This window comes from Chiroxiphia lanceolata, chromosome 28 (assembly GCF_009829145.1).
Source record: "Chiroxiphia lanceolata isolate bChiLan1 chromosome 28, bChiLan1.pri, whole genome shotgun sequence".
Lineage (NCBI taxonomy): Eukaryota > Metazoa > Chordata > Aves > Passeriformes > Pipridae > Chiroxiphia > Chiroxiphia lanceolata.
Genome location: NC_045664.1, coordinates 2,296,385 through 2,315,562, shown reverse-complemented (window position 1 = coordinate 2,315,562; position 19,178 = coordinate 2,296,385). Strand labels below are relative to the sequence as shown.

General features: G+C 48.5%; 1 protein-coding gene across 3 annotated transcripts in view; it reads left to right on the top strand.

The window, feature by feature from the left end:
• DPYSL2 (dihydropyrimidinase like 2) overlaps positions 1-16,162 on the top strand; it is a 61,194-nt gene extending 45,032 nt beyond the window's left edge. For all 3 annotated transcript variants that reach the window (XM_032712524.1, XM_032712525.1, XM_032712526.1), the window contains exons 9-15: positions 92-212; positions 3,272-3,428; positions 3,576-3,717; positions 3,881-4,051; positions 7,187-7,366; positions 12,022-12,187; positions 13,210-16,162. In XM_032712524.1, the coding sequence (XP_032568415.1) occupies positions 92-212; positions 3,272-3,428; positions 3,576-3,717; positions 3,881-4,051; positions 7,187-7,366; positions 12,022-12,187; positions 13,210-13,301 (1,029 nt within the window). In that variant the 3' untranslated portion in view covers positions 13,302-16,162. The remainder of the gene's footprint in view (positions 1-91; positions 213-3,271; positions 3,429-3,575; positions 3,718-3,880; positions 4,052-7,186; positions 7,367-12,021; positions 12,188-13,209) is intronic.
• The last annotated feature ends 3,016 nt before the right edge of the window (positions 16,163-19,178 follow it).

The following is a 19,178-nucleotide window of genomic DNA, read 5'->3' as shown; positions in this document are numbered from 1 at the left end:
GAGGTGGGAAGTGCCTCATCTTGGCCCTGCACGCTCTGCTGTGACCCTCTGAGGGTGCCTGGGCTGTCCCTAACCTCCCTTTGTCCCTCAGGTGGAGGCAGAGGCTGTGAACAGGGCAATAACCATCGCCAACCAGACCAACTGCCCCCTCTACATCACCAAGGTGATGAGCAAAAGCGCCGCTGATGTCATTGCTCAGGCCAGGAAAAAGGGTGAGTTGTTTCCCTCTGAGCTCATGCACTTCAGCTCCCTGCCAGCATCAGCTCCATCCCCACAGGAAAGGTTTCTTTTTCCAGTGTTATCATCCAGGCTCTGTTTTAAAAGGTCCCAAGCAACTGCTTCTGTCTCATCTCCCACAGACGAGTGCTCAGTGGTCCTGTCAGAGCCAGGAGCTGTTTCTTCTGTTCATCCTGAGCCTCTCTGTTCACACTCACCCTCCCACACTGAGCTGCCTTGTTATCCAGAGTCATTCCATGCTGTCTCCATTTAGTGGCTCCCTTTGGAGACTGCAACTTCCAGCTGCTGTGCTTTTTCCTTGGTGCTTTCTGCTGATCTTCCTGGGGTCAGAAGTGATTCCAGGAGCCCTGACAGGGATGTTGACTCACTAGCCCTGTTGGATTTAGTTGGAGTAGCCAAAGAAGTCCCTGACTCCAGCTGCCCCTGTGCTTGTGGAATAGATCCTGCTCGTGTGCTGGAGCTCTCAGCCTGACATCCAGACAGGAATTGGGATCAGGGGGCTGGCTCAGGCTGGGAAGTGCAATCCCCTCTGATAACTCTGCAACATTCAGAGCTGCAGTGGGTGCTGCTGCCTCTGGGTGAGGTTTGGGAGGGAGCTGAGCTGCTCTGAGTGGTGCAGGAGCCCTGTCCCTTCTGCTGCCTTGCCCTCAAGGAGGGAGGATTCCCCACACTGAGTGCCTGTCTCCTGCTTTATCCTGTGACTAAACCCTTCATTTCTATTTAAAGCAGCTCAGGGTGGGTGAGTAAGCAGGAGGGATGATTTGCCCCCCTCTTTCCTCCCAAGGCTTGGATTTGATTTTATGCACTCCAAATAAGCCTGGATGGATACACAAATGACATCACTTTCCATCTGGGTGTTTGGTGTGAGAAGAGCTGGTTTCCTACTGCAGCAAACAGATTTGTGTCCGTGCATTGGCTCAGGAGGATTTTGGTCCCGTGATTCCTGTGAAGTGAGTTCTGGAGAGGAGGACTGATTCCCAAGGCATCTCTTTCTGTTTGTGGCGTGGAAGCAGCTCGAGCTGTTTGGGATAAACCTCCCTCTCCCAGCTCCATTGGTGGGGATGGTGCTGAAGGAGGATGTGTTGACACAGCAAAGTGGCTGAACGTTGGATCACCCCAGAAAAGAACTGCTGTCGTTGTGCAGCTGAATCCTGTGAGCGAGGGGAGCATCCCTTCCCTTTTGCAGATAAAACACTGGAGGCGTAGGCACCATGGAGGGGGAGCATCACAAAAAAACACCTTCTTGGTGCTGACCCCTGACCAGCTACAAGTAGAGTGGGGCATTGGGATGAGGTCACAGAAGCCATAAAACACAACCTGGCTCAGCTGGATGTTGTCCTGCCTGTCAAAGGTGCTGGGATTCTCCCAGATGAATGACCCACAGCACTCACTTCACTCAAACTCCTGAGCTAGAACACAAAGTTCTCCTTCAAATTGTGTTTTCTCCTTATAAGGAGAAATTGGGGTATAGATGGTGCACCATTCTCTGTTCCTTTATTTAAATAATTCAATTTAAATGCTGTGCAGTAGCCCAGGAGGGCCACACACACAAGCCTTGCCCTCCCAGGCAACAGAGGAAACATAACTGAAGACTGTCCAAGGCGAAAACAAGCCAGAATTGATTTGCTGAATGGAAAAGAACGAATGTTATTTAAAGCCAGATGTTCCCAGTGGCATTTGTATGGAGGAGATTCCCTGCAGACTCTGTTGCTGGCAAATCTGGGAGCTCAAAACATCACTCCCTGCAGAACAATCCCCCCAATGTCCTGGCCCACAACAGGCCTGCCGTTAATAGCCAGCGTGTGTTTTGCTTTATTCTGATTTCAGAACCCTATTTGTGGCCAGTGATGTCAGAAAAGCCTCTTCCTCTGCTGCTGGAAACCCTCTGACAAAGGCTGTTCCTGCACCTCCTGTGTCAGTGGGGCCCTGGCAGCAGCATGAAGCCAGTTCATCATTTTGCCTCAGCTAATGGACTCTTTCCCAGCTAGTTTAAGACCTCACAGACATAACAGTAGCTCTGGCAGTGCAGTGAAATAAATATATGTATATTTTCACTCTGCATGGAGAGGTGTAAGACCCCAATTCTGGGCTTGCCTTTGCCCATCTTCTCTGCCTGAAGGATTCAGGGTTGGTGTCTGCACTGCCCAGGCAGCTCCAGGCCCGTGGAGAGCTCAGCAGGCAGGTGGGTGGGCACAGGATGGATTTGGGGAGGGTTGCATTTGGTGAGCAGATCCCTGGGGCTGCCAGCTCGTGCTGCTTTTGAAGTTGCAGCATCTTGCATGTGCTTGGTGTGCAGATGGTGCATTCCAAAGGGTCCTGGCCTCGAGGGCTCTTTCCTTCATGTGGTTCCCAAACCATCAATGAGCAGGAAGGATGCACTGGTGGGGAGGGCACTGGGCAGGGTCACAAGATCCAGTTTCATTTCCTAGTTGTGCCACGGGTTTACTGTGAGGGAATCACTCCGTTCCCTGAGCTGCATTTGTGAACCAGGAGCACCAATATTTCCCCTCTGCACACACAGGAAACTTTCCTGAGAGGAGTTTTCTATGCACAGACCCTGCTCCAAGAAACCCAGCCTTGTTAGAAGGTCTTTTGTACATAGGAATTTATAAAAGTGTTACAGGCTTATTTTTTTCATTCTTTTTCTTCCACATCTCTTCTAGATCAGACTGGATCTCCTCACACCCTTACAGTTCCCCTCAGCCTCCTTCATAATGTTCTTGGTCCAGAATAAACAAATAAATGAATATAAACAGTAAAATGATTCTTTACACCAACCCTTTCAAGCCAAATTAATCAGTGCCAATCTTAGCAGTTGTGTAAAGGTTTGTGCACATTTTGCTGCTCCAGGCTCTGATCAGGAGCAGTATCTTTATTATTATCTTTATTGCTACTTCCAACCCTGCAGCTTGTGGTGGTGGCACAGCCTGCCCACCTTGTCCTCCCTCAGAAGGATGCTTTTTGCCTGGATCCAGGCTGGAGATGCCCCTTCCTTGGTGCTCACAGTGGGTCTGTGTGTGTCCCTGTCCTGTAGGCACTGTGGTGTATGGAGAGCCCATCACAGCCAGCTTGGGGACTGATGGATCCCATTACTGGAGCAAGAACTGGGCAAAGGCAGCAGCTTTTGTTACATCCCCACCACTGAGTCCTGACCCAACCACTCCTGATTTTCTCAACTCATTACTGTCCTGGTGAGTAGAGCTCTCTGTGTTCATCCAGCTGGGAGACAAGAGGATGAGAAAATAGCTGTTGTTACCAGCAAGCAAAAAGCTGTTTTGCCTTTAGGAGTAAACCTGTGACAATCAAATGTCTTAAATACCTATTTTTGTCCTTTCCAGTGGAGACCTCCAAGTGACTGGCAGTGCCCACTGCACCTTCAACACTGCTCAGAAAGCTGTTGGGAAGGACAACTTCACCCTGATCCCTGAGGGAACCAATGGGACTGAAGAGAGGATGTCCATCATCTGGGATAAGGCTGTGGTATGTCACCCATGTCACGGGTTCAGAGGTGGCAGAGCTGCAGGAGGTTGTTGTGATCTCCCCCAGACGCTCGTTACGGTCCTTCCACTTGAGTTTCCCCCCCCCTTTTTTTTGGAGTGCTCCTCACCTTGCTCATGCAGTGGCTCCTCTGCTCTTTCCCCAGGTGACTGGCAAGATGGATGAGAACCAGTTTGTGGCTGTGACCAGCACAAACGCAGCCAAAATCTTCAACCTGTACCCGCGGAAGGGCCGCATCGCCGTGGGCTCCGACGCAGACCTGGTCATCTGGGACCCCGACAGTGTCAAGACAATCTCTGCCAAGACCCACAACATAGTAAGGACACCTCCTGCACTGTCCTGCTGCTCCTTTCCTCCCCTCTTCTTCAGTGCCAGGCTGTGCTGCCAAAAACTAGACCTTGTGACAGCTCAGGGCTTGTTCTCTCCGTGCCCCGAACCCTCTCTGCTCTCACACTCGGTTGTGTGGAGCAGAGTGAGCCCAAATGTGAAATCACATGAATACCCAGAGATTCCCCTGGAGCAAAGGGCTTGTCTGCTCTTTCTGAGCGTTGGATGCTTGGATCTGAGCACACAGAAAGCTCTTTAAATCTTCTAAGATGTCAAAAGGCCTCTTAGGACAGTGTGTTGTTTGTGACTTCCAGGCTCTCTAGCAGTGGAAAAGGGAGTTTTTTCCTTTTCTATAAAAGAGAAAATAATCCCTTTTCTGGTTGGGGTCAGTGAAGGTTTGTCAGCTCATGGACACCTTTGCTGGAGATCTGACCCAGCCCCAGTGTCTGAGTGGATTCACAGCATGTCCTGATGTGTGGAGTCATGACTTCACAGCTTAGTTGGCACAGGAAGGTCCAAGGCAGCACCCAAACGAACCAGACCTTCCCCTTGGTTCTTCTGCAGCTTTGTGGTGCCACTTAGAGGCACAATTTGGTGTCCACACCTCCTACCTGGCCCCTGGAGTGCAAAAGCTGTCCCAGGCTGTGGGAATCCACAGAGCATTCCCAGTGCAAAGGGCTGGTTGGAGTCTCCCCGTGACATTGGAGCCCTGGCTCAGAGAAAGCAACCACTGTTTGCATTTGTTGACAACTTGTTTCCCTGCTGGCCATGAACCTATGGAATGTTTCCCTGGAAAAAACCTCCTTGTTCTTTTTTCCCCGTGAATGCTTTCATTCACTCTGGAGCTAAAGGAGCAACATTTTCTTCCACACTTGGGTCCCTGGGCACATTCACAAAGAAACTTTTTTTTTTTTTTTTTTTTTTTTTTTTAAAAGGTTTGGTTCACTTCCCTGTGACTGAACTCGGTGTCAGAATTGGTCACAGATGGCCTGGCTTCATCCTGCCTCTGCTTAGGCTCCTGACAGGAATTCCAGGAGTCTGGTCACTTCAGGCACCTCAGAGGTGCTTCCAGACTCCTTCCAGTCTGGAGAGGAATGACTTAGAGAGGAGGGAGCCCAGGCAGTCACTGCTTTTAGGTGCCAGATTTAGTGCTCTGAGCCTGGTTTTGTGCTTAGGAATGGCTGGAGAGTAGCTGGGTGGGTGGAGTGTTTGAAAATCATTGCTCTTTAATGGCTGTTGTCTTTAGGGAATGACCTGAGCTCTTTACATCTCCCAACACAGAACTCAGAGACTTTCTCTCCTGTGGATGTGCCTTGGTGCAGTCAGGATTCACTCTGTGATTTAGACACGGATCTGGGTGAGGCTGAGGGAGAAGCAGCTCCATTCAGAAATACTTCTGTCTGCAGACCCCCCCAAAGCTCTGACAGCATGTGAGAGATCAGCTGTGGCCAAAGGCTGCAGCCTTAAACTGGGCCAGCACCAGGGAGGGTCAAGGGCCTTGTTTCCAAGAGCTTGAAGGGCTGTCTGAGGAATCACAGCTTTTTCTTTTCTGCAAATCCATCTCTGACCTCTGCCCCTGGTACTGTACCTGGCATCACCCCTGAAGGGTCTGGAGAGGTTTAGGTTGGACATCAGGAGAAATTTCATCACAGAAAGGGTGTTTAAACTTTGGAAGGGGCTGCCCAGGGAGGTGGGGGAGTCCCCACCCCTGGAGGTGTCCAAGGAATGGGACTCAGTGCTCTGGGCTGGGGGACAAGGTGGGGATCAGGCACAGGTTGGACTCGATGGGCTGGCAGATCTTTTCCAACCTAAATAATTCTGTGATTCTGTGTTTTTTGGTATCTCATGCTGCACAAATGCCTTATGTTAGAACAGAAAGTGATACAAGTGATGCCTTTGGAGTCCAGGAGTCCTGAGTTGGTCAGGTCTGGAACAAAAGGCCCTTTGAGAGCAGGCACAGGGTGCTGTGGCACAGGGAGCCCCAGTCATTATGTGGCCTTGGATGATTGTTACTTTTTTAAATGTTCAAGCAAGTTACAGATATTTCCCAAGAATTCACACTGCTCTTGCCACTCTCTGGCAAGGAAACCTTGGGAGCTAGAGAGGGAGATGATGTTGTTCTTGGAACCAGCCTAATCCATAAGCTCCTGACCAAGCCTCCTCCTTTGCCACCACAAGTTTTTTCAGGCTGGACCCGGTTCAGGGGCGGTTTAACCGCTGTCCTGGCTCATTGTACAGCTGCAGTCAAGCCTGCCCACACTTATAACACACTTCAAGGGCAAACTCCATCATTAACTCAGTAAAAAAGTCCTGGATTTGACTCAGATGGTCACTAGAGTAGCAGTCCCCACAGAACATGGTTGCATCTCCTTCCAGGAGGCTCCACGGGTGTGACATTTGCAGTGATTCCTTTAAAACTTCCCTTTTTTCCTTGGTGTGATGTTTCCAATCCTGTTAACTGAGGATGGGCAATCCCATTAGAATAAAACGAGATTGTCCTGGCCCCTGAGCCGTCGACCAAAACTTGGGTTTGAAATACAGATTTTCAGAACGATCACTGTTTTTAATATGAAGCTTAGGTGAAGCTTTACTGGGCTCCTAAATCCCCTGCAGTTCACAGGAGAGAGGTGCCTAAATGCATTTAAGCAGAGAGGTTTTTCCTCTTGCCCTGTGGCTGCCATATGGTTTTACGTGGGATATTGGGAAGGAATTCTTCCCTGGGAGGGTGGGGAGGGGCTGGGATGGAATTCCCAGAGAAGCTGTGGCTGCCCCTGGATCCCTGGAAGTGTCCAAGGGCAGGTTGGAGCAACCTGAGCTAGTGGAAGGTGTCCCTGCCCATGAGATGATCTTTAAGGTGCCTTCCAACCCAAACCATTCTGGGATTCTTTATGAATCTTGTTCCAAAGGAAATTTTGCCTTAATAAATCCTAACTAATTTCAGGCTGATTAAGACCAGCCTGTATGACATCCTTATAAATCACAGCATGCACAGCTCAGGTCAGAGCTGAGTTTGCTTCCACCTGCCCTTAGAAGTGAGGCAGTTGGTGTGAGCAGTGATTGCTGCTGCCAGCTCAGCTCTGCCGGGGGATGTGTTTGCCTGACCTGCTGTCCCCGTGTGTTGCAGTCCCTGGAGTACAACATCTTCGAGGGCATGGAGTGCCGTGGCTCTCCCCTGGTGGTCATCAGCCAGGGCAAGATCGTGCTGGAGGACGGCAACCTGCACGTCACCGAGGGCTCGGGGCGGTACATCCCCAGGAAACCCTTCCCAGACTTCGTGTACAAGCGCATCAAAGCCCGGAGCAGGGTGAGTGAGGGCTGGGAGTGAGGGCTGGGGTCCAGAGCAGGGTGAGTGAGGGCTGGAGTCCTGACAGGGGGAGTGCAGGGCTGGGCTGGGCTCCGGGGCAGGGGGAGTGCAGGGCTGGGAGTGAGGGCTGGGATCCAGAGCAGGGGAGTGCAGGGCTGGGCTCTGGAGCAGGGTGAGTGAGTGCAGGGCTGGAGCAGGGGGAGTGCAGGGCTGGGAGTGCAGGGCTGGGCTCTGGAGCAGGAAGAGTGCAGGATTGGAGCAGGGGCAGTGCAGGGCTGGGCTCTGGAGCAGGGGCAGTGCAGGACTGGGAGTGCAGGGTTGGGAGTGCAGGGCTGGGCTCTAGAGCAGGGGGAGTGCAGGGTTGGAGCAGGGGCAGTGCAGAGTTGGAGCAGAGGGAGTGCAGAGCTGGGCTCCAGAACAGGAGGAGTGCAGGGCTGGGCTCTGGAGCAGGGGCAGTGCAGGGCTGGGCTCTGGAGCAGGGTGAGTGAGTGCAGGGTTGGAGCAGGGGGAGTGAGGGTTGGGCTCTGGAGTAGGGGGAGTGCAGGGTTGGAGCAGGAGGAGTGCAGGGCTGGGCTGTGCCAGGGGGTGGAAAACAGCTGCTGTCCCCTGGCTCAGGCCACGCTCCTGCAACAGGGAATGTTCCCTGGACAGGAGCCACATCTGGCTCTTTGCTCTTTTGCTTTTGCTATTCACTTGAGTCATTGCAGGAACATGCTTTGGGTTGAGCTTGCATTTGCTGCAAATTGTATTTCTAGTAATATTTTTATTTTTAATAATAGTTTAGTTTTTAATAATATTTTCGTTTTAATAATATTTTCATTTTAATAATATTTTTATTTAAATAATTTTTTATTTTTAATAGCATTTTTATTCTAATAATATTTTTATTTTAACAATATTTTTATTTTAACAATATTTTTATTTTATAATATTTTTGTTTTATAATATTTTTATTTTAGCAATATTTTATGTTAACAATATTTTTATTTTTCATAATATTAAAAATATTTTTAATATTATATATATTACATAATATATTTAATAGTTTTTGTTAATATTTTAATGATATTTTTATTTTTAATGTTTCATTATACTAATATTTTAATGATATTCTATTCTTATTTTTAATAATATAATTTATTTCTAATATAATCTTATTAATATTCTACAACATATTAATAGCAATATTTTATTGTTTATTTAATTTATAATATTTTTATCATATTTTAATAATATTTTAATAATAGTTATATATGTTTATTTTATATTTTTATTTTTACAATATTTTAATAATATATAATTTAATAATAATGTTATATGTGTTTATTTTTATTTATTTTATTTCTAGTATTTTAAAATATTTAAACAATATTTTTAGTTAATAATATTCAGAATAGACCAATTTTTAATAAAATATAAAAATATATAATATTAATTATATTAAATAGTAGTATAATGATATTTAAATAATATTTTTAATAATACTTTTAGTATTATTTGTCTTTAATTATTCTCTGTCTTGGGACACCCAGACAGACTCTGTGTCCAGGAACCCCCTAGTCTGGACATGTAGATAATGTGCCACAGAGGTACCAAGAGAAGTTATTAATAGTTCTAATATTAATTTATATATCAAACCTTGCAGCAGCAATGCAGAATTGTCATTTATTGTCATTTATTGTTCTGGAGACCTGGTGCTGTCACATACGATCAGCTGCTCCTGTCTGGTGACTGTGAGTCACAGGCTCAGCCTCCTGACTGCTGCAAAGGGAGAATTTTCTATTTTGAAGAGGCTAAAAGTGTTGGATTCTGTGAAATAAAAAGTGTCTTTCGCTGTGTCTGCCGGGGGAGGTGACTGAGCTCAGCTCAGCTCAGCTGCTGAGGGTTCGAGAGCTTCAGCTCTGGAGGAATCCCATTCCTGAGGAGAGCTGGCTGCCAGGGGTGGTGTTGCCCTCTCCTGGGCAGAGCCAGAGCTGTGTGAGCCCTGCTGGCCCCGTGTGAGCCCCACTGGCCACGGCTCAGCTGCCCCTTCCTTGCAAGGCACCTTCACAGAATCCCAGAATCCCAGAATCAGCTGGGTTGGAAGGGACCTCTGAGATCATCCAGTCCAACCCTTGATCCAACCCCGCCGTGGTTCCCAGCCCATGGCACTGATGCCACATCCAGTCTCACCTTAAAAACCTCCAGGGATGGAGAATCCACCCCTTCCCTGGGCAGCCCATTCCAATGGCTGAGCACCCTCTCTGCAAAGAAATTCTTCCTAATCTCCAACCTAACCCTCCCCTGGCACAGCTGAAGCCCGAGCCCTCTTGTCTTGCTGATGGTTGGGTGGGCAAAGAGACCAACCCCCAGCTGGCTCCCCCCTCCTGTCAGGGAGTTGCAGAGAGTGAGGAGGTCTCCCCTGAGCCTCCTCTTCTCCAGGCTGAACAGCCCCAGCTCCCTCAGCCTCTCCTCACAGCACTTGTGCTCCAGTCCCTTGAGTTCCCTTGATAGTTCTTTGGAAGAAGTTCCAAGTTATCCCAATTCCAGCCTCCTGGAGCTCAGCCCCACGGAGTTCCAGATCAGTCCAGATCCCCGGGGGCTGCTGTGCTCTGTCTCCCCCAGCAGCACAAGTGTGATCTCTAAATCCAATTGGGCAGCATCTCAGCTGGAATAATTGCATTTAAGCCAAGCTGGAGCTCCCAGGCTGAGGCTGGGGCTGGGCAGCCAGCCTGGCTCCCCTGGGCGGTCCTGCCCTCTTTGCTTTTTGGGGAGGAGGGAGAAGTTGCATTTGGGAGTTGTCTGGAGCCTTTAATTCCACAGCAGGAAGGTTGGGATCATTAAAGGGCAGCACCTGCAGGGCAGGGGACAGACTGGGTGTCTCTGTGGGCTGGAGCCACAACAGTCCAGAGCACGTCCCGTGTCATGTATTAATTTACAGGATTACAGGATTTTTGTCCGAAAGTACTAAATGCTTTAATTTTTGGAGTCATAAAAATCTTGGGGTGTTTAAATTAGTTAAGCTTAGCATTAGTTCATAGGATTTTTGTCCTGCACAAGCTACCTAGAGTCAGGTACAGCACTTTACCCTGTCCCACACCAGGGATCACCCAGCAGTGGGGTTTTTGGAAGTGCAAAGCACTGGGTCCATATTGCCAAGGAGCCTTGGGGGGCTCATGGACTGAGACCCCTCAGTTTAGTGTGGTGGGAGGTGTCAGGCTGCAGAAACACTGCTTTTAACTTGTAGGAAAATACTGCAAATTAACCTTGTTTGCTGCAGAACTGGTTGGGTTGGATAGAGGCACATCCAAGTTTTACATGGATATAGATATAAAAGAGGTACAGATATAAAGTAGGTATAGATATAAAATAGGTATAGATATAAAATAGGTATAGATATAAAATAGGTATAGATATAAAATAGGTATAGATTTAAAATAGGTGTAGATGTAAAATAGGTATAGATGTAAAATAGATATGGATGTAAAATAGATATAAAATAGGTATAGATGTAAAGTAGATATGGATGTAAAATAGATATAAAATAGGTATAGCTGTAAAGTAGGTATAGATGTAAAATAGATATACAATAGGTATAGATGTAAAATAGGTATAGGTATAGATATAAAATAGATATAGATATAAAATAGATACAGATGTAAAATAGATACAGATATAAAATAAAGATATAAAATAGATACAGATGTAAAATAGGTATAGATATAAAATAGATACAGACATAGATATAAAATAGGTATAGATATAAAATAGATACAGTTGTAAAATAGGTACAGATGTAAAATAGGTGTAGATATAAAATATAGATGTAAAATAGGTATAGATACAAAATAGGTACAGATATAAAATATAGATGTAAAATAGGTATAGATACAAAATAGGTACAGATACAAAATATAGATGTAAAATAGATATAGATGCAAAATAGACAGGGATATGGAGCAGCTCCCCAGGGATCAGGCAGAGCAGATGACGTGGGCTTCCCAATCCTCTTACCAACCACCAGCCTTGCAATGTGTGTCACTGGCTTAGCAACATCTGGGCAGCTGTGGGGCTGTGTCCTGGGGGCTGTGGGGCTGTGTCCTGGGGGCTGTGGGACTGGAGGACTGTGTCCTGGGGGCTGTGGGGCTGTGGGACTGTGGGACTGTGCTCTAGGGGCTGTGGGGCTGTGTCCTGGGGGCTGTGGGGCTGTGGGACTGTGCTCTAGGCGCTGTGGGGCTGTGTCCTGGGGGCTGTGGGGCTGTGCTCTGGGGGCTGTGGGACTGTGGGGCTGTGTCCTGGGGGCTGTGGGGCTGTGCTCTGGGGGCTGTGGGGCTGTGAGGCTTTGTCCTGGGGACTGTGTCCTTGGGGCTGTGGGGCTGTGTCCTAGGGGCTGTGGGACTGCGCTCTGGGGGCTGTGGGACTGTGGGGCTGTGTCCTGGGGGCTGTGGGACTGTGGGGCTGTGCTCTAGGGGCTGTGGGGCTGTGTCCTGGGGGCTGTGGGGCTGTGCTCTGGGGGCTGTGGGACTGTGGGGCTGTGTCCTGGGGGCTGTGGGGCTGTGCTCTAAGGGCTGTGGGGCTGTGTCCTGGGGGCTGTGGGACTGTGGGGCTGTGCTCTGGGGGCTGTGGGACTGTGGGGCTGTGCTCTGAAGGCTCTGTGCCCTGCTCTGTGTTTGCAGCTGGCTGAGCTCAGGGGTGTCCCCCGAGGCCTCTACGACGGCCCCGTGTGCGAAGTGTCGGTGACACCGAAGACGGTGACGCCGGCGTCCTCAGCCAAGACCTCCCCTGCCAAACAGCAGGCACCCCCCGTGAGGAACCTGCACCAGTCTGGGTTCAGCTTGTCTGGTATGGGATTTCATGAGGCTGAATGGTTTATTGCTGTGAAATCACGGAATTGCAGCTGGTTTGTGCTCCTGTGCTCGGAATGAATTCTGCTGGAACAGGGAGGCAGCAGGAGAGGCTGTGGGGTGTGTTTAGCTGGGGGGTGTCATCCCTTTGGGAAGGAAGAAGAGCAGTGCAGGAGCTGTCATAAGGTCCTGCTGCTTCTCATGGCATGGCATGAATGCTGAGCACCCCAGGGCATGCTGGGCTCCACATCTGGATGTCTGGAGAGGGCAGATCAGGGAATCCCAGTGTGGTTTGGGTTGGATGGGACCTTAAATCCCACCCAGTTCCAACCCCCTGCCATGGGCAGGGACACCTTCCACTAGCCCAGGTTGCTCCAAGCCCTGTCCAACCTGGCCTTGGACACTTCCAGGGGTGGGGCAGCTTCTCTGGGAATTCCATCCCTGCCCCTCATCACCCTCACAGGGAAGAATCTTTCCCAATATCCCATCTAACCCTGCCCTCTGTTAGTTTGAAGCCATTCCCCCTTGTCCTGTCTCTCCAGACCCTTGTGTTTAAAAGTGAGAATTTTCTATTTTTAAGAGGCTGGCAAGGTCTGTTTTTCAGGTGTCACCAGCTTCAGCAGAGCTTTGCCAGCTGGGACCAGCTGCGGATCCGGGATGGGGCAGCTTGGATTTCTCAGCTGCTCTTCCAGTGCAGGAAGGGCAAACTATAAAAAGGGATGAGAAGGCTCCCTAAGGGAAAAGCATTTAACCAACCCTCCCTGTGCAGGGCTGGGTGGTTTAAGTGTTCAGGGCAGAGAGGTTATTGATGCAGAACAGCTTTCAGCAGAATTAAGGCACTGGGAGCCAGTGGGAGCTTTTCCTCCAGGTACAGAATCGTGGAATCATGGAAAAGCCATCTGAGGTCATCAAGTCCAACCATAACCCAGCGCCACCACTAACCCAGGTCCCCAAGTGCCACACCCACATGGGTTTGGAGCACTCCCAGGGTTGTTGACTCCCTCTCTCTCCCCCCCACAGGGGCACAGATCGACGACAACATCCCGCGCCGCACGACCCAGCGCATCGTGGCACCGCCGGGCGGACGTGCCAACATCACCAGCTTGGGCTAAGGACCCTCCCCTCCTGTGCCCACCAGGCAAACCAGGGGGCCAGGGCACCTGGAGACCCTTCTTGATTCTTTTAGAGCCTGTGACAGTTACTGCGGGCAACCAGTGAGGGGGGGCTGAAGTAAAAGCGCCTCTTTCATTCCCCTCAGATTTCCCTCCTCATCTTCACCGACCCCCTCTCACTTCCCCCCTTACACATTTAAAGAAATAAACCCTGTTTTGGCACCTCTGACATGCAAGAGTAAATGTAAAGAGGGTATTTGAGATATGTGGCCTCTGTCCCATTCAGCATCTTTCTTTTAATAAAGGAAGGATAAAGTGAATTTCCCGGGAGCTGCCTTTAAGACACACACACACAAAAGAAAAAAAAAGAAAAGAATAAAGAAATAATAAATGTAAAAAAAAAAAAAAAAGCTTTTTTTTTTTTTTTTTTTTTTTAAAAAAATGTCAAGCAGAAGAGTAGTTCAAGGGTTTTAAACTGGATATTCTGTAGGGTTCTGTGTTCCAGCAGGATAGTCAGGCAAGCACAGAGGGACACGGATCCCAGGCCTGCCCGTGGCTGTTCCCAGCACCACCTTTGAGGTCACTGGAGAGCTGTTGCTGCCAGGAGAGAGGAACAGGACCCAGCACTAGGAATTCACAGAGAACATCACCCCGGCCACTGGGTGAGCCACAATCCTTGGGGACTTCTGTTGGGTTCCTTTGTTTCCTTGGTTTCTTTTTTCTTCTGGATTTTGCTGCAACTTGGGTCCTTGAGGCAACTCGTGGTGGTTTTTTTTTTCTGTGCCGTTTGTGTGTGTGTGTTTTTAACACGTTTGTACCATTGTGTTTACGAAGCCTTATCTGAGAACTGGGAATGATCTCCCTGTTCTTCCTGAACCTCATCCAAGTCACAGACTCCCGCCAGTGTCACTGCCACTGCCACCCTGGTCCTTCAGGTGTCCCTTGGTTGCCTCATTCCAGCCATCGCTTGCCACGTAGCTGCAATAGGTCGTGGAGCAGGTCCACGAGCTCTGATCTTCACCTCAGCCCACCAGGTCTTGAGCTGGTGCAAACAGAGGAGCTGGACACCACCTGAGCTGCTGGGATGGAGCGTTTGGAGAAGTTTTTAGCAGTGAGTTTGTCTCTCGGTGCTGGAGGTGGATCTCCACGAGCAGGGGGCTGTGGGCAAAGAGCAACGGGCTGGTTGAAAGGTTTCCGTGGCAGAAACCCCCTCCCTGGCCATCAGTGAGAGGTTATTTAAAGCTTTGTGAGAGCTTATCTTTAGCTCCCATCCAAAGAGTGGTCAGGGGGGGTTGCCTGAGCATCTGTGGCAATTCCAGTCGGGGAGCAGAGGCCCAGCTGTTGGAACTGGGAGCCCCGGAGCAGCTCGCTGGGCCCACAGCAGCTGAGAATCTCCTGGACGTGGGGTGAGTGTCCCAGCCTCTCATTCCTGCAGGAATCTGTGCACATATCCATGGGAAGGCCTGGCTGTTCCCCACCCTTTGCAGATTCCTCAGATGCGAGCGACCATCAGTGGTCCTTAAACGAAGGGAGGAGCCCCAGCTTTTTGGGGCAGGCAGGGGGATCTGGGCCTTAAACCATCCCCTGGGGCTGAAGGTCTTTTAGCCCTGGGACTGGAGGCTTGTTTTCAGGACATGGAGGGTAAATCTGCACCATCAGATTCCCATTTTTCCCCAGCTGGAGGGCTCTGAGCACAGGGAGCTTTGCCACCCCCGTTACCTCCACTCTCTGCCTGCCCTGGCACTTGGCTGCATCTTCTGCTTTTCTCTTCTCTTTGTACTTTGCCACCTGCATTGTTTTTTCATAGCTGTGAGTGTTTTCTTAAGTGGTGTTTACAGGTTCTTTTAGGAAGAAGAAAAGCTGTATGAAGGCTTTTAAACAAATACCAAATTTGTTGTCATGAAGTATCAAAGCTGGGATTTGCAAAGGATCTGGAAGCTCCTTAGGTACCCAAACCCTCCCAGCTGCAGCACCTGATTCCTTTAGACCCCTCTGAACACAAAAGTTAAGAAAAACTTTGCCATTATTCCTCCCTGCATTTTGCATTTAGGTTCAACTCTTGGGTCTTTTTAGTTTTGCATAAGGAGTTTGCACTTTGTTTGTTAAGTAATCCGTGAACTTAATATATATTGCAGCTATTTTTTTTTTTTGGTTAATTTTTTTTCTTTTTTTTTTGTCACCTGTATGTTAAAAATCAATTTGAAACGAGTTGGGGAGAAAAAAAAAAAAAGAATTGCAGTTTCAATTCTACGAAACACTTGCGGCTCTTCAGTATTCACTTAAGTCTTCCTTGTTTGTTTTTTTTTTTTTCCTTCACTGACTCACGATGACTTTTTAAGTTTTAAATTTGTTCTTGAAAGGAAAAAAAAAAAATCACAAAAAAAAGAAAAAAAAAAGGTTTTTGCAGGCTATGTAAGCATGTTTTTTCCTGTGAGAGCTCGTCTGCTTTGTGTCTGTTTTAATGAATGTCATTATGTAAATGCTTAAGAGAAAAATGACAAAAAAAAAGAGCAAAAAAAAGATGATGGCTTAATTAATTAATTAATGAATTAACCGCAGTGACTTGAAGCTCTAAAAATAAAATTACAAAAAAAAAAAAAGAAAATAACAAAAAAAAAAAAGGTAGGATTTAATACTAGCTGGATTTAACCCTTGGATTTGTGATTGTGAACCATGAGTGGAGGAGCTGTAAGTGCTAAAGCTGATCATGTGTGTAGACCAAGAGAAGTCCTGACATTTGACCATTGTCTCAATGGCAAAAACACCCCACCCCCAACCCCAAGTCTTGTGTTTTATTCCTGAAGAACTCCGTGTTATATTACCATGGGAACTCCTAATAAAGACAAAATGTTGTTGTTTCAGTAGGTGCCTCTGTGTCTCCAGGTGGTGGGTGTTTGTGTCCCTGCAGTCCTGGGCTGGTGCCTCCTGCACATCCAAACTGAGCTCTGAATTTGGGGTGATGGAGCTCTCAATTTGGGGTGATGGAGCTCTCAATTTGGGGTGATGGTGCTCTGAATTTAGGGATGATGAAGCTCTCAATTTGGGGTGATGGAGCTCTCAATTTGGGGTGATGGTGCTCTGAATTTAGGGATGATGAAGCTCTCAATTTGGGGTGATGGAGCTCTCAATTTGGGGATGATGGAACTCTGAATTTGGGGATGATGGAGCTCTGAATTTGGGGTGATGGAGCTCTCAATTTGGGGGTGATAAAGCTCTGAATTTGGGGATGATGGAGCTCTGAATTTGGGGATGATGGAGCTCTGAATTTGAGGTGATGGAGCTCTGAATTTGGGGTGATGGAGCTCTGAATTTGGGGGTGATGGAGCTCTGAATTTGGGGGGTGATGGAGCTCTCAATTGGGGATGATGGAGCTCTCAGTTTGGGGTGATGGTGCTCTGAATTTTGGGGGGTGATGGAGCTCTGAATTTGGGGTGATGGAGCTCTCAATTGGGGATGATGGAGCTCTCAGTTTGGGGGTGATGGAGCTCTCAATTTGGGGGTGATGGAGCTCTCAATTTGAGGTGAGATGTGCAGAGGCAGAGCTGGAGAAAAACTCCCCTGGTCCTTGGAAGATGTTGAAGAGGAATCAAAAGGGCCACAGAAAATTTCCTTTAGAGAAAATCGAGCTGTGTCTTGGGGCAGTTTGTTTAAAACAAACTTTATTTGGCAAAGCAGAGACATTGGCCTGAAAAATCCTGGCTCTGCATGGCAGAGACCACTCATGGAATGTGGGCAAGAGCCCCTAAAAGTATTGGCACAGCCCTCAGCCCTCCAGTGTGGGTCTGCTTGGACCCTCTGACAGCCAGGGAATAGGGGAGAAAGCACAACTGGAAACAGGAGCCACAGGCAGAGACTGGATGGGGAGGGTTGGAGCTGGTTGGAAAAGCACCAGTGGGACTGTGGGTGGTGGTGGTTGGGTTTTAGTGCAGAAACACCAGTGGAATTTTGGAGGGTGGTGGTTGGGTTTTAGTGGAGAAACACCAGTGGAATTTTGGAGGGTGGTGGTTGGGTTTTAGTGGAGAAACACCAGTGGAATTTTGGGTGTTTCACCTGCTGAGGATGGACAATGGTCATCCCCTAATTAAGAGACTTCTGATTAACAAGGGGGTCCTGGTCTGGCACCAATGACTTGCAGTTATTTGGCTACTGGCAGCTGAAATTAGATGTTAGCATGTATGGAATCAGATCCCATCAAGCAGGGTCAGTGGGTAGCTGTATATAATATTTATTAGCTTGTCCCAGCAATAATATCCCAGTGAAAGACACCCTGAGCCCAAAGCCCTGATGTTCATTAACACACTTCTGCAGAGCCTCTACTTGGTTTGATTACATTATTAATTTCTTCCTCCAGCACCTAAACTGGAACGAAAGAAACCTCTTGCTGAGGAAATGTTTTCCAGGGACTCAGTGAAGCTGAGTGTGGAAGTTTTTGAGGTCAGGAGGAAGCAGCAGCAGCCAAATCTAAACCCAGCAAGCGCTGAGGGACCAAGGCAGTGAGGAATTAGGGCAGTGGGGCAGCTTTGCTGCTGCACAGGAGCACAGGAATAGCTGGGTTTGGCCTGCCTGTTAATCCAGGTAATTCCTTGTGCTGGCAGCAGTGAGAGCCAGCTCCCAGCTCTCCCAGCTCGGGGTGTTCTGGGCTGAGCTGGTTCTCTGCCAGCCCCGTTGTCTGGTCTGGGTAAGAGCTGATACAGATCTAATCTGCTCTGCACAGGGATGGAGAATTCCTGGGGGAAGGAGAGGGAAGGAAGGAGGTGATGGATGCGAGTGGGTGACCTGGAGCAGGAGCTGTCAGCTCCTCAGGAGAGGTGGGTTAGCAGAGCAGGGCACAGGGCACTTGATTTCTGCCTTGGTGGCAGAGTGCTGGGAGCAGGAATTGTCACTGGCACTTCCCAAGCCAAGGCTGCTCCGACCCAGGGCTCATTCCTGGCTGTATCTCAGGGAATGGGTTGGGTTGGAAGGAACCTTAAAATCATCCAGTGCCACCCCTGCCATGGGCAGGGACACCTTCCACTAGCCCACGTTGCTCCACCCTGGCCTTGGACACTTCCAGGGATCCAGGGGCAGCCACAGCTTCTCTGGGAATTCCAGCCCAGCCCCTCCCCACCCTCACAGCCAAGAATTCCTTCCCACTATCCCATCCATCCCTGCCCTCTGGCAGTGGGAAGCCATTCCCTGTGTCCTGTCCCTCCATTCCTTGTCCCCAGTCCCTCTCCAGCTCTCCTGGAACCACTTTAGGCTCTGCAAGGGGCTCTCAGGCCTCCCTGGAACCTTTTCTTCTCCAGGTTGAACACCCCCAGCTCTCCAGCCTGTCCTCATAGGAGAGGCTCCTCTATATCTATCTATATATCTATATCTGTATCTGTATCTATATCTATATCTATATCTATATCTAATCTGTCTGTATCATCTATATCTATATATCTGTATCTATCTACATCTATATATCTATATATCTAATCTGTCTATATCTATATATATCTATATCATCTCTATCTCTATGTGTCTATATATCTATTCTATATCAGTATCTATTATATATCGATTTTATATCTATATTTTATATCCATGTAACATACATATGTTCTGTGTCCATCCCAACCAGTTCTGCAGCAAACAAGGTTAATTTGCAGTATTTTCCTACAAGTTAAAAGCAGTGTTTCTGCAGCCTGACACCTCCCACCACACTAAACTGAGGGGTCTCAGTCCATGAGCCCCCCAAGGCTCCTTGGCAATATGGACCCAGTGCTTTGCACTTCCAAAAACCCCACTGTTGGGTGATCCCTGGTGTGGGACAGGGTAAAGTGCTGTACCTGACTCTAGGTAGCTTGTGCAGGACAAAAATCCTATGAACTAATGCTAAGCTTAATTAATTTA